The sequence below is a fragment of the Asparagus officinalis genome, chromosome 2 (genome assembly GCF_001876935.1).
Source record: "Asparagus officinalis chromosome 2, Aspof.V1, whole genome shotgun sequence".
NCBI classification, from domain to species: Eukaryota; Viridiplantae; Streptophyta; class Magnoliopsida; order Asparagales; family Asparagaceae; genus Asparagus; species Asparagus officinalis.
In genome coordinates this window covers 4,670,466-4,685,142 of record NC_033795.1, presented here as the reverse complement: position 1 = coordinate 4,685,142, position 14,677 = coordinate 4,670,466, and the positions used below count along the sequence as shown (strand labels likewise).

General features: G+C 37.8%; 2 protein-coding genes across 3 annotated transcripts in view; both read left to right on the top strand.

Annotated features, from left to right (window-relative positions):
- The window catches only part of LOC109830003 (probable phospholipid-transporting ATPase 4), a 14,641-nt gene extending 13,616 nt beyond the window's left edge, over positions 1–1,025 (top strand). Inside the window, exon 10 of the mRNA XM_020397135.1 lies at positions 116–1,025. Within this exon, the coding sequence (XP_020252724.1) occupies positions 116–780 (665 nt within the window). The 3' untranslated portion in view covers positions 781–1,025. The remainder of the gene's footprint in view (positions 1–115) is intronic.
- On the top strand, positions 5,284–8,452 carry LOC109829360 (probable WRKY transcription factor 26). 2 transcript variants are annotated; one of them, XM_020396489.1, is made up of 5 exons: positions 5,284–5,571; positions 6,215–6,406; positions 6,880–7,361; positions 7,621–7,779; positions 7,932–8,452. In XM_020396489.1, the coding sequence occupies exons 1-5, from the start codon at positions 5,290–5,292 to the stop codon at positions 8,329–8,331; spliced, it is 1,515 nt and encodes a 504-aa protein (XP_020252078.1). In that variant the 5' UTR covers positions 5,284–5,289; the 3' UTR covers positions 8,332–8,452. The 2 variants fall into 2 exon arrangements, with proteins under 2 accessions (XP_020252078.1, XP_020252077.1); XM_020396488.1 differs by having other exon boundaries at positions 6,880–7,364.

The window sequence follows — 14,677 nt, the reverse complement described above, 5'->3', positions numbered from 1 at the left end:
CTATACGTTTTCCCTCTAATTAAATAAATTTTATGAGCACCTTGCCCCGATCACTGGGAAGAAAATAACGGTTGCTTTAGTTAGGTTTATCCATTTGAAATGCTGATTTTTATAAATGTGACGTCTTTGCAGTTCCCTGCTTTATACCAGCAAGGACCGAGGAACCTATTCTTCGACTGGTTTAGGATCCTCGGTTGGATTGGCAATGGAATCTATGCATCCGTCATCAGCTACTTCATCAACATCTTAGTCTTCCAGATCCAAGCAATCAACGCCACAGGCTCCCCCCCTGACATGACTTTCTTGGGGACCTCCATATTCACTTGCGTTGTTTGGGCCGTCAATGTTCAAATTGCCCTTAGCATGAGCCACTTCACTTGGATCCAACACGCATTTGTTTGGGGGAGTATTGCCACTTGGTACTCCTTCGTTTTCGCGTACAGCTGCTTTGCTTTCTCGGGCGATAGTTATATGCTCTTTCTCAATATCTTGCTAGAAACGCCTGCATATTGGATTACCACTGGTTTGGTGGTCGTGTTCTGTAATCTTCCTTATTTGGCTCATGTATCATTTCAAAGGACGTTTTATCCCGAGGATCATCACATAATACAGGAGATTAAGTACTTTAAGAAGGATGTTGAGGATCAACATATGTGGCAGAGGGAGAAGTCGAAGGCGAGGCAGGAGACAAAGATTGGATTTTCGGCGAGAGTGGATGCTAAGATCAGGCATCTTAAGGGGAAATTGCACGGGAGACCCTCGACACAATTCAAGGATTGAGGTTATTTGTAACATGAAGTGGATTTTTTTTTTGCCCCGCAGGTTGAATAACTAGAGCATCTGGGGAGAAGTTAGGGGATTAGATTTGCTAATGGCATGGGATGGTCGCAAGCTGTAGGCATATGCTCCTAACTAATAGAGTGGGAGAACTTAACTCTTTTTTTGTTTGGGGTAGCCGTGACTTCAGGGTTTGTCATTGTGAACATATTTTTGAAGAATATATTAAAGATTACTCATTCCATTCATATCTACTTGGGTAAATTGCATATAGACCCCCTGTAGTATTGTGCTTGTGATTCTGTGTTGCGAAGTAGTTACCCTTGCAGTTTGATTTTTGCGGATAGAGGCCCTCGGTAAATTCTTTTTGACTCATTTACCCTGGGCGAAATTTTGACAAGTATTATCCTCCAGTTGAAGTTAGTGAACCTATCGAAGGATAAAGGAGTAACAGAAGTCATCTTCAGTAATGAAAATTTGAACGGTTGCAAAGCCGCATCACGAAAGCATGACATAAAAGAGCATCTCTATGGGAAAACCGAATACCTTTGTTTGCTTTCTACAGTTACACCGATGATAAGAACCTTGAATGTTCTCACCAATTCTTACTTTCCAAGGCATAAATTCTCCCATTTGTGATTTTATTCTTACTTTTCAAGGCATAAATTCTCCCATTGTGATTTTTTCTAAACACCCATTGTGATTGCGACCAAGTACATGCGTGGTATCTATTAACTGCATTAATGATGCGTTAATGAAAGAATAATGTTTAGATCAGTATAGTATCCGGTGGATATGCATCAAAATGATGTCAATGTGCATGAATACCAAGATCCAATGGTACTGCCAAGGGTTGGCATCCCTTTAGAGCACATTTAATACCACAGACTTGGATCCTTATTAATATTTTCACATAGCATCATGAAGATGGGATGCGATCCACATGCCCCCAGATAAGATCCACGTCATGAATGATTGACACAGATTTTTAACACCCATCATGGGTGGATCGTGTGTTTTATCCTCCCCGAGAAAGTTTCTAGCTAGTAGACCTAGTTCGTGGCGCTAAACGTACACAAAAATAATGTCAAACTATCAGATCCGTGCATAAATTTTGAAGTCTAAATTCTTGAATTCGATCCTCGACCTTCTCTCTGAAAGTCTGAGTTCAGAGGTTGGGATTATGTCTAGATGTTAAAAAAATATTGAACCCGAGTATTACGGCATTTGATGAATGCTCATTTGCTCTGAATGTTAGTTAGTTTACTTTTTAATTTTGCAATAAAATGGTCAGCTATTAATAAACATGTGAGCATGAAGGCCTTTACAGTATAACAAAGGCTTAAAACTTTGTTCAAAGCAAAGAATAACTTTTACAAGTAGATGGAAAAAGTGACATTAATAAATTATAAATTTGCATTGAGTCGCCTGCTTGTATGCAACGTCAAATAACCGTGCGCCGCCTCTTCCACAAAACGTGAAGGGATCCTGCTAATGTTATCTTCAATGAGTTTTTGAGTTAAAAATAGCTCATTGTTTTCTTTCGAAAAACGCCGTTACGATCTCATTCCGAAGAAAGCCCGTTATAAACTAAAAACGGTGAAACAACATGCAAAATAATATGGTTTTTTTTTCCCTTTTATATTTTGTTTTATTTTTTCCACAATAAAATGTCCACGCTAGCTATCTGCCGATTCGAGTGAACGGTGGTTAACTACTCTTATATATTTCATTAATAAGAGTATAATGAAACATTTTAAAAGAACGAGAGGAAATTAAGCGCCACAAACAAACCGTGGTGAAAAAAAAAAAAAAATCAAGCACGCACAAAAAAAACCAAAAAAGGAAAAATACATGTAATTAAGCTAGAAGGTTGGTATAAAAATCCAAATCGGGGTTAATACCGTGCGGAGTGTAATAATCATCGTCAGTCAAAGTCAGACAAATCCTTGATTAAAAATTAAGGTTATACACTAAGAGACGATATTATGTTACATAAGCGCGCGCGCATGGGCTAACCACTGCACAGCACTCCGCGTTTTCGGGTGCTAAAAATCCTGACCCGACCCGACCCGACGTTGACCCGGACTAGACCCTGATCTAGCGGATGCAAAATTAATCATCTTTGATCCTATCTAACAGAGGTCAGATTTGTTTGATCAATTTTTCTTTAAAAATAAATAACTTTATAAAAATAAGAAAATGATTGGTTAAGTATTATACCCAATCTTGAAACTAGTTTATTCTTTTTATGATTTGAGTTAACAGAATATTTTGCGTACAAACAAGATGTTCTACGTACGTCCTTCTTAGCGGAACAAAGAGAGGCTTAACATTTTCAATATGAAGAAATTTTCACGGTAGACCCAATCCCAGATTTAATCTCTAAAACCGACCCAATTTAAATTTATTTATAAGAATCGACCCACTTTGAGTTAATTACGATACTAATTAGTCGGGGTTGCCAACCTCGACTAATTAGTAGCTTAATTATAAGCGGGGTCAAGGAGCAAGGAAGGTTTGCGGCTGCTAATTAGGCTACTAATTAGTCGGGGTTGGCAACCCTTACTAATTAGTATCGCAATTAACTCAAAGTGGGTCGATTCTCATAAATAACTTTAAAATGAGTCGGTTTTAGGGATTAAATATGGGATTGGGTCTACAGTAAAAAAAAATTTCTTTTCAATATCATTTCTGTAATTAAGGTTCAAAGCAATCTCTTTATATAATGAATGCTCCAAGATAACGTGGACTTATCATAAGGCTACCCTCACTTTTAAAGGCGGTTATGAATTAGCTTTTTTCACCACTAGAATAACCTTTTTGAAGAAATTACTTACATTTGATAAACCCATTGATAATCATATTGGATTGATCAAACATTATCAGAAAAAACTGATTTAACACTTAGCTTCTAACTGTACGAAACACTGGTGATTAAGCAAACCCTAAGGCCTCGTTTGATACGCGTGAGAGGGAGTAAGAATGGAATATCAATCATCACTTCTCATTCCTTTCTACCAAACACTACCTCTTTTTTGAAGTTGGATTAATGACTATTCTCACTTCTCATCAATTCCCACTTAGGGGCTGTTTGGTTGTTGTTGGTAAAGTTGTGTATTTATGACACAACTTGGAAAGTTGTTGTCCACCTCATCAATTTCATTTTTATACTTTTCTTTGTTTGTTTTTGATTCCATTGGAATCATAAAACACTTGTTTGATTTGCAAAATGAAACTTTAATTGTTTGTTTGGAAAGTGTAAAAAGTGGTCCCTACTCAAATGATCATATTGGTTGGAATTATTTTTTATTATTTTTTCCTAACTTCAATGTTAGTTTTCTTCTAAGAGGCTGTTTGGCTGTATGTTTTTACCATGTAAAAGGATGGAAAGTGCAAAAAAGTGGGTCCCAATGTTAGCTTTCATCACTTTCAATTGTTTGTTTGTAGTTGTGAAAATAGTGTAAAGTGATTTCATATGGTGATGTGGCATGTAAAGTGGTTTCATAAAAAAAAGACATGATTTTAGGAGAAAGTTGACATTGAAGAAAGGAAAAAATAATAAAAAATAATTCCAACCAATATGATCATTTGAGTAGGGACCACTTTTTACACTTTAATTCCAACCAATATGATCATTTGAGTAGGGACCACTTTTTACACTTTCCAAACAAACAATTAAAGTTCTATTTTGCAAACCAAACAAGTGTTTTATGATTCCAATGGAATCAAAAACAAACAAAGAAAATTATAAAAGTGAAATTGATGAGGTGGACAGCAACTTTCCAAGTTGTGTCATAAATACACAACTTTACCAACAACAACCAAACAGCCCCTAAAACCATGTCTTTTTTTCATGAAATCACTTTACAAGCCACATCAGCATATGAAACCACTTTACACTATTTTCACAACTACAAACAAACAATTGAAAGTGATGAAAGCTGATATTGGGACCCACTTACAAACAATTGAAAGTGATGAAAGCTGATATTGGGACCCACTTTTTTACACTTTACATCCTTTTACATGAGTATTCCTAATGAAATTAATGATAGGAAATGGTGAGAATTAATAAAATATAGAATTTTAAAATACGTTAATTCTTGCTCTATTTTATAAATTGCATCTCACATTAATTCCATCTCATTCCATATTCCATTCCATTTTCATTTCACTTAATTCTCACCGTACCAAAGGAGGTGCAAGCTAATTTTGATCTTAATTGTAATTTAATTAAAACCTTAGAAAAGGTCATGCGGAGCCTCAGCTCTCCAAAGATGTACCAAGCCGCCGCTGACCGGTCAGACTTCACGAGCTTTGACCGGTCAATATTTCCGCACTCCCTTCTTTCTCAGAAGATGTTCTATCTCTGCCACGTCACCCTTATTACAAAACCATTCCCCTCTCTCTCTCTCTCTCTCTCTAAAACCTGCAAAATCCATGCAAAACATATATAACGGCCACCACCTCTTTACACTCCTCTTTCCTTATTATTCTTCTTCTCTCTCAATGACTTCTTCTTCAGGGAGCTTGGAGACCTCGGCGAACTCGAGGCCGGGCTCGTTCTCCTTCACCGCGAGGCCCAATTACAATGAAGAGCCCGTGATGGATATGGCCGGCCGGGCCTTTTCGGGACGTATGGAGACTACTACCGCTTTGCTGCCAAACTTCAAGCCTCTTCCTCTTTCTTCACTACCTGTTTCTCCTCCTCCTGTGTCGCCTTCTTCGTACTTTTCGGGGTTTAATCCTGCTGAGCTCTTGGATTCTCCTGTTCTTCTCTCATCTTCTAATGTTAGTAACAAGGATTTTTCTTTGTCTTTGCATATAACAATGAGATATGCTGGAATATTTGCTCATAGCCGCCTATAAGTACTTTTTTCTCTCTCTCATGCATGCGGTTTACATCCTAATGTATACTGTAATATTTGTTTTTTAAATTTCATTACCATATTAAATGCTAGCTGAGATATTTGTTCACATTAACTTACATTAATTGAACAATCATTTTTCATTTTCTATGAATTGCTTGGGGTTGGACCAATCCTTATTTTCTAATTAAAAAGCTAATTAAAAATGAAGATGTTTAAGTTTTAAGCTATTCTCTTTTTTTTTCTAGATTCTTTTTTGCAAGAGAATATTGATTGAAACTCTTAGATTGATGGGTTTCTGATATACCTTTTTGTTTTTGTTTGCATTCAAATTATGTTTCGTGAAATATTTGAACTCTATACATATATATAGATAGAATTGATACCTTTTCTTTCTTGTACATTCTGCTACTTGTTATATAGATAAGGTCATGATTAAGGATAACCTCAATTTCCTTTTCATTATTAATTAATTTCTTGCACTTTTTTCTGTCTCTTTTACCTAATTTTCACAAGACAAGAATGAACTAGCTAAAGTGATTGCCCTGTTGTTTTCTGTTTAATAGATTTTGCCATCTCCAACAACTGGGACTCTAGCTGCTCAATCCTTCAACTGGGGAAGCAACTCTGCTCAATATCAGCAAGGGATCAAGGAGGAAGCTAGAACTTACTCTGATTTCTATTTTCAAACTCAAACAAATTCAAAGGAGGGGAATCTGAAGACATCATTTATCCACCCTTCCTCCTCATTTTTGTCGGTATATTTTCGACTTCAAAGTTTATAGTACTGATTCTGGGAAATTATACGTGATCATAGTCTCACATTTGGAAAACAAGTAGAAAGAGAAATAAGCTTAAATAAAAAGGCTAACTTATAGACGTGCCCTATGCATTGTCAAGAGTTAGCAATTTATTACTTATAAATCTATTTATTACTGATTAAACTTTCTGATATCCAAATAGAGTACTCTTTCTCTTAAATATATCTATAATATAAAGGGTATATATTCAAAACTGTATATATAAGAGAATATAGGATTTCTATGCAACACAGTAACATATATATCAGAAAAAAATCTCCTAATGTGGATACGAGTAACAAATAACAAAGAGATAACTAATTAAAGTCCAATATTGATTGAAGTTTTTTTTTCTAATTAAATTTGGTTTCGAAACCTCTACATGCATGCTAAGATTTCCTACATCTGATACCTCAATTTTTCTCTTGCAGGATCAATGGAATTATCCAGCACACAACAATTCTGCTACAATTAGGCCAGAAATCAAACCTGAGCTTGTTGCGCCAATTCAAACTAACTCTTCACAAATTCCAAGCTCACAACCCAGCATGACAATCAAAGAACAGAGGAGATCAGACGACGGATACAACTGGAGAAAATACGGGCAAAAGCAAGTAAAAGGGAGCGAGAACCCTCGAAGCTACTACAAATGCACATTTCCAGACTGTCCGATAAAGAAGAAGGTCGAGAGATCTTTAGATGGTCAGATTACAGAGATTGTGTATAAAGGAACTCATAACCATCCAAAGCCTGAGTCTAAGAGGAGGAGCTCTTGCTCTTCTTCATTCTCCGGTTCAGTTCGGTCCATGGGAGCTGCAGAAGCGTCGGCGATGGATTCTGTTACAACACCTGAGAACTCTTCAGCTTCTTTGGGTGATGGGTTTGAGGATGATGAAGCCCCCGATGCGAAAAGGTGGTAAGTAATTATTTTTAATAAAAGGTTAATTAATATACATTTTGTACATATACACATATTGGACAAGGCATCCTCTGCATATTTGGTTGAAGAGACAAAAAAAATCCGTGAACATTTGCATTCACAATGCGTTGGCTCATGTGAGAAAGAGAATCCAAATATTGTAGGCTATCTGTAGGTAGAAAAGAAAGATAAAGGTGAAGAAATTTATAAACAATTAAAGGAAAATGATATATCTAAATCACTTGTTTTACAGGAAGGAAAGTGAGAGTGAAGGAATATCAGGCTCAGGTAACAGGACAGTGAGGGAGCCTAGAGTAGTGGTTCAGACCACCAGCGATATCGACATTCTCGACGATGGGTATCGATGGAGGAAATATGGGCAGAAAGTGGTGAAGGGGAATCCCAATCCAAGGTGAGCATCGCTCCGAGCCTCCAACCGATTATACCCCTACTAATTTGTGCAATCAAACAATCGTCAAGGTCTCGGATTTTTCCGACATATATACGAAAATATTACCACTTCTTTCCAGTCAATAACTCAGAATTCATCATCTTTTCCTACAGGAGCTATTACAAATGCACAACAGCGGGCTGCACAGTTCGAAAGCACGTGGAGAGGGCGGCCAACGATCTGAGATCGGTCATCACGACCTACGAAGGGAAACACAACCACGACGTCCCCGCAGCTCGTGGACACAGCATCACCAGGCCATCATCAGCCGATAACAGCAACTTTCCAACNGCTACTAGGCCATCAGCCATGACGAACAACCACCGCGATCAAATGAGTAGTTATAACTCTTTGTTCAGCATAACGAAACCTAGTTCGTCCGCTCAAACGCTACAGGGTTCAGGGTTTGAGAACTCGATGGCTTTGTACATGAGCCACAGCCAGCAGCAAGCTCAGCCACAGCAACAGGAGAGACAGAAGAATGATTCGTTCTTGGAATCAGCATTATTTTGATAGTGTTGGGTGTAAATTTACGGTAGTATAAAAGATTTAGGCTCATTTGTTCATTTGTTTTGAGGCCGTTTTGTGCTGCAGAATGAGGCTTCTCTTACTTGTATCACACACATTATCAATAATTAAAGGGATGAATGACCTATAAACATAGAATTTTTAATGTTTTCATGTGTCATTAATTACATTTTGATCTTGATAGGAATAAGTAAGCAAGACCAAAAGCGATTGTTCTTGAGTAAACACAACAATCATAATCGCTTCGGGAAAACCTATGCTTCAGCATGAAGGAGTCAAATCTCTTGTATCACTGTCGATGAGATTGTTTCAGTCCATAGAGTGACTTACTTAAGCGACATACATGATGCTCCTTATTCTCATCCTTGTAGCCCTCAGGTTGATGCATATAGATCTCTTCATCCAAGTCTTCGTACAAGAAGGTCGTCTTTACATCGAGTTGTTCCAGCTCAAGATCACCATAAGCAACAATACTCAATAGCACCCGAATAGAAGTGTGTTTTGTTCCAGCTCAAGATCACCATAAGCAACAATACTCAATAGCACCCGAATAGAAGTGTGTTTCACCACCGAAGAAAAGATCTCATTGTAATCCGCAACAATACTCAATAGCACCCGAATAGAAGTGTGTTTCACCACCGAAGAAAAGATCTCATTGTAATCCGCACTCTCTCTTTGTGCAAACCCTTTAGCCACTAGCCTCGCATTGTACCTTGTACCACCGAGCTCTAAAGGATCTTCCTTTCTCTTATACACCCACTTACAACCAATAGCTTTTCTTCCTACAGGCAATAGGACCATCTCCCATGTTTGGTTTTTCCGAAAAGGTTACATCTCCTCCTCCATTGCAGGCAACTAACCCTCACTATCTCTATCCTGAATAGCTTCCTTAAATGAGACCGGCTCATCATCCTCCACCGAGAGTGTGTATTCTACCAAATTAACCTGTCCATAGTGCTTCAGGGGTTGATCAACCCCCAGCTTCATTACCTGCTTGTATGCTCGCCTTGGCCTAGTGGAAACCAAACTATCCTTGAGCTGTTATTGTTGTTGTAGTGCTTGTGTATTCTCCTGTTAAACCTCCTCCTACTCAAGCTCATAATCTACCTGATTTCCCACTTGAACATGACTAGAACCTGGTTGGTCTTTATGTTCTATGTCAATAACCTGAGACTTTGAAGTCCCAACAGTCCCAACGCCATTATCTTTGGGCGCCTTACCAATCATGGATTTCTTATCAAAGGTAATATCTCTGCTGATCACGAACTTTGAATCTTCTGTACACCAAAGACGATAGCCTTTTACACCATTTGCAAATCCCAAGAATATAGTCTTCTTGGCTCTCGCGTCAAACTTTTCCTTGTTGACGTGATAATAGACGGTACACCCAAAAATCCGGAGCTTTTCATAATCTACATGCTCCCCTGACCATACCTATAGGGTGTATCACCATCAAATGTAGAATGTGAAGAACGGTTCATAATATAACAAGCTGTAGCCACCGTTTCTGCCTACCATTCCTTGCCCAGTCCAACATAAGATCGCATACTCATTGCTTTCTCTCGCAATGTTCGGTTCAGCCTCTCCGTGACCCTATTTTGTTGTGGTGTAGATGTGATTGTCCAGTGTCTAGCAATACCTTTCTAATCACAGAACTTTTTGAAAGCACCATATGTATATTCTGTACCATTATCAGATCTTAGTGTCTTTGATTTCTTCCATGTCTTGCTTTCAACCATCTCTTTTCACTTCTTAAATGTCTCGAATACCTCATTCTTATGCTTAAGAAAATAAATCCAAGCATACCTCGAATGATTTATGCTTAAGAAAATAAATCCAAGCATACCTCGAATGATCATCTATGAACGAGACAAAATACCTAGAACCACCCTTGTAAATCCAAGCATACCTCGAATGATCATCTATGAACGAGACAAAATACCTAGAACCACCCTTGGAAGTTATCTGAGCCGAACCCCACACATCTGTGTGCACATAGTCTAATATACCTCTGTTCTTGTGATTGCTTTTCAAGAATTTAACCTTGTGGGCCTTCCCGTACACACAATCCTCATAAAAATCCATGCATGGTTTCTTCAGATTCTTCAGCAAACCCTCATTACCAAGCAAATCCAGACCCTTCTCTGACATGTGCCCAAGCCGCCTATGTCATAACCTTGTGTGCTCACATGGGTCTCCACCACTTCCTTCAGTTCCAACCGCTACATCTCTTGTCACCGTCGTACCTGAGAGAGTGCATAAATTACCGTGACGAACACCTTTCATCACTACTAGGGAACCCCAAACAACCTTCTTCACTCCATTCTCTGTAACAATCCTACAACCATCAGAGTTCAATCCACCAACTGAGATAAGATTCTTCCGCAAGTCGGGAACGTGTCTCACATCCGTCAAGGTTCGGACCACTCCATCATGCATCTTGATCTTGATATTACCTAGCCCTGTCGTTTTACAAGCATGGTTATTCTCCATCAATACGGTTCTACAATTAATATTTTTATAGGTAGTAAATCACTTTCTATTTGGGCACATGTGATAAGAACAACCTGAATCAAGAATCCACTTCCCGGAGATATCCTCGCCACCCGTGACGACATAGCATTCTTTCTCGCTCTCTTCCTCTGAAACATAGCTCGCTTCTTCCTTACCTTCTCTCCTCTCAGTCTTGTTATTGTTCTTCTTCCCACCTACTCTCTTACTTGGACAGTCGACCTTGAAATGCATAACTTCACTGCATTTAAAACATGGTCTTCCCTCAAGAGGTCTTGATTTAGATCTAGACTTTTCTCTCTTGCCTTTTCCTCGCTCATCGCCCCTTCCTCTAACAAACAATTCATGTGCTTGTTCCTTGTTACCACCAGTAGTTATGTCACTGATTGTAATCTTCCAAAGGTCATCCGCTAGAAGTATTGTTCTAGTCTCATCCATCGTTAAATTATCTCCCACAAGTATCAGTATTTGCACCAGGTTCTCATAAGACTTCGGTGGAGATAGAAGTAGTAGAAGAGCCTGATCCTCATCTTCTACAGTCACATCGATATCTTTCAGATCCGATATTATCCTATCGAACTTATTGATGTATTCCCGGATTGATAAGCCCTCCACCATCTTGCAAGTATACAATTTAGATTTTAAATAGATCTGGTTTGTTAGACTATTCGTCATGAAGGTGCTCTTTAACTTCGACCACACGCCCGCAGTCATTTCATCTCCATTTACGAAGAAAACTACATCCCTCTCAAGGCATAGGATAATCGACGTCCGTGCTTCCAGATCTAGCTCCTTCTAATCCTCATTAGACATATTCTTGTGCTTCTTCTCCTTTCTAGCCAAAGTCTTGTGTAATTTCTGTGAAATCAACGAGTTTTTCATCTGCATCCTCCAATAGAAAAAGTCATTCTTCATATTGAACTTTTCGATCTCGTATTTTCTAACTTTAACTGTTTTACTTGTTGATGTCATTCTCCGCTTGTATTAATAAATTTGTTTCTCTTAGAGAATTATCGAGCACCACCTCAAACCAGAAGCTACATCACTCACAATCTGAATAACAGCTCTGATATCAATTGTTAGGCGCAGAGTCACACCCTCACGCTGCAGAAGCGATATAACCCGAGAGAAAGCCCTGGTTTTTATTTTCACAAAAGCTCAAACCAACCTCTATATTCCCGTTTCACAAAGCTAACAATAATAGAAAGTGAAATATCTCAACAAAGTGAAATATACATTCTTCCTCTCATCAGTTCTAGGACTGAGCTATCGAGGGAACCTACAAACAATAGCCAACACCCAGAAAATAGTAAAGACACGATATTTACGTGCAAACTTGCCTACGTCCATGGGGAAGGGGGAGGGGAGATTCCACTATGAAGGAGAACACTAACGCTTGTACAACTCACAAGCTCGTCCTAAAGATAAAGCTATGATTTTTTACCCAAAAAATTCGACCTCTCTCTTGTAAATTCTCTCGCCAAGCTCTCTTTTTCTCTCCTCAAGATCTCTCTTTTAGATCTGAAAAACGCTCTGTTTTTTTTCTAAACAGCCGCCAAAAAACCCCTTTTTTCTCCTCATGCAGCTGACTATCCTCTGTTGTTTTTTTTTCGTGTAAAAAAATTCTAGTCGAACCACGTATTTATAGGATTGATGACTTGAGTGGGCCGCACCCGCATATGGGTTGCCTCCGCACCGGTGGATGTGGCCCTCACGTTCACAATAAAAAAATCAGTTAGGGGCTGTTTGGTTGTATGTTTTTACCATGTAAAAGGATGTAAAGTGTAAAAAAGTGGGTCCCAATGTCAGCTTTCATCACTTTCAATTGTTTGTTTGTAGTTGTGAAAATAGTGTAAAGTGATTTCATATGCTGATGTGGCTTGTAAAGTGATTTCATGAAAAAAAGACATGATTTTAGGAGAAAGCTAACATTGAAGTTAGGAAAAAATAATAAAAAATAATTCCAACCAATATGATCATTTGAGTAGGGACCACTTTTTACACTTTCCAAACAAACAATTAAAGTTTTATTTTGCAAACCAAACAAGTGTTTTATGATTCCAATGGAATCAAAAACAAACAAAGAAAAGTATAAAAGTGAAATTGATGAGGTGGACAACAACTTTCCAAGTTGTGTCATAAATACACAACTTTACCAACAACAACCAAACAGCCCCTTAGCGATCTGAAGATTGGGGGCCGGAAATAGGCATTCTTCTTGACTACCAAAACAATTCACAAAGTCAACTTTATAGCAAGAAGACTATAAAGAATAAGGGTTTAAATAGTATGAACGTAATAACTTCAGCTACTGGTTTTAGTGGTTACAAGAGATTTTTCTAGTGAAAATTTATTGTGGACAACCTTTATTGAATGCTATTAATTAAAAATATGGGAAGTATCCACCCTTTTATTTGCTCTTTCTTAATAACCAAAAAATTAAAATTAAAATCTGCTCTTGTATTAACTGCAAGCTTATCAATCTGAAGCTAAGATATTTTTTTTTTTTGAGGGAACTTCCCTACGATCCTTCAGACTATGGGTGTCAAACCCTTATGCGTGACTAAGGGGCACCCCCCAACGCACGACCTCCGGTATTGAAGGAAAGTAAATTCCTACGAGACTCTCCTAAAAAGTCTAATCTGAGACCTTAGAGCACTACTCATAGACAGTTTACCAATTCAGTTACACCTTCTTCGGTAATCTGAAGCTAAAATGATTATATGATTAACAAATTAAGTTTATTTTGTTAATCGATATGTTTTGAGTGGTCAAAGATTTTGTGCACTAGGATAGGATTTCCTTTACAGACTGCTTCTGTTTCTAAGTCTATAAAGACTTTATTCGCTAGTATCACCTTCACAAGACTTCTATTTCAAGTCATCTTTTTTCTTAATAGTTGACTGTGGATATTAGATACGTTCAGCCTCATGACATCAATCTCCAAATAAGCAAAAGTCAAGTCCTTGCCTGCTTTGTCCCCTGCAACTGTACAAGAAAACAAATATTGCTAAAGTGAAAAGAACCTTAGAGCATAAGATAATTAAGCAACTCTTTCTTACCATAGGTTTTTTCTGAGGCATGAGGCTGAGATTTTCATCAATAATATTCTTTAAAAATTTGATGCAGACATACGAGCTAACATGGTTTCAGAACAATTTTAACCTTATATTTGTCATGTCTCGGGTCCGCGATCTTGTTGGCACGATGTAAGTCTAGAACTTACTGAGTGCAGTACCTGGATTGGCTAGCTCTATCTTATTATTTAAATCATATCAATATGTTTCTCATACAATTAATATGGAACTATTAGTGGGGCCTCACAATATCCAAGAAATCAGTATCTATATCTTTAAAAGAACGTATTCATACATTAGATGATGTAGTTCTTGATCTATAAAAAGGATACTCAAACTGTAGAATCAAATTTTAAAACCCTCAACCTTTATCACAATTTCTTTTCTGTTTTCCTTTTTTTTTCTTTTTATAAGAAAACACAATTTTAGAATTTTAACATAGTAGAAATAGAGTGACCGTATACAATGTGCCTGATTATTAAGTGAGCGAGTATAAATTAAGCTTGTTGGGAAAATGAACGATTTTAGAAGGGATCTGAAATATATGAATCAATTCCAAGTTGATTATATCTATGCTTGCCTGGGCTAATTTTAGAGAAACTCTTCAACTATGAGGCATAACCCACCTTCAGCTAGCTATTTTAATTGGAGAAAACCCCTCCTCAATTTTTTAGGCGTTGTACATAACCCCTCTCAACTTTAAATTTTTGATTTAACCCCCTTGACTGCAGAGTGTCCTACAA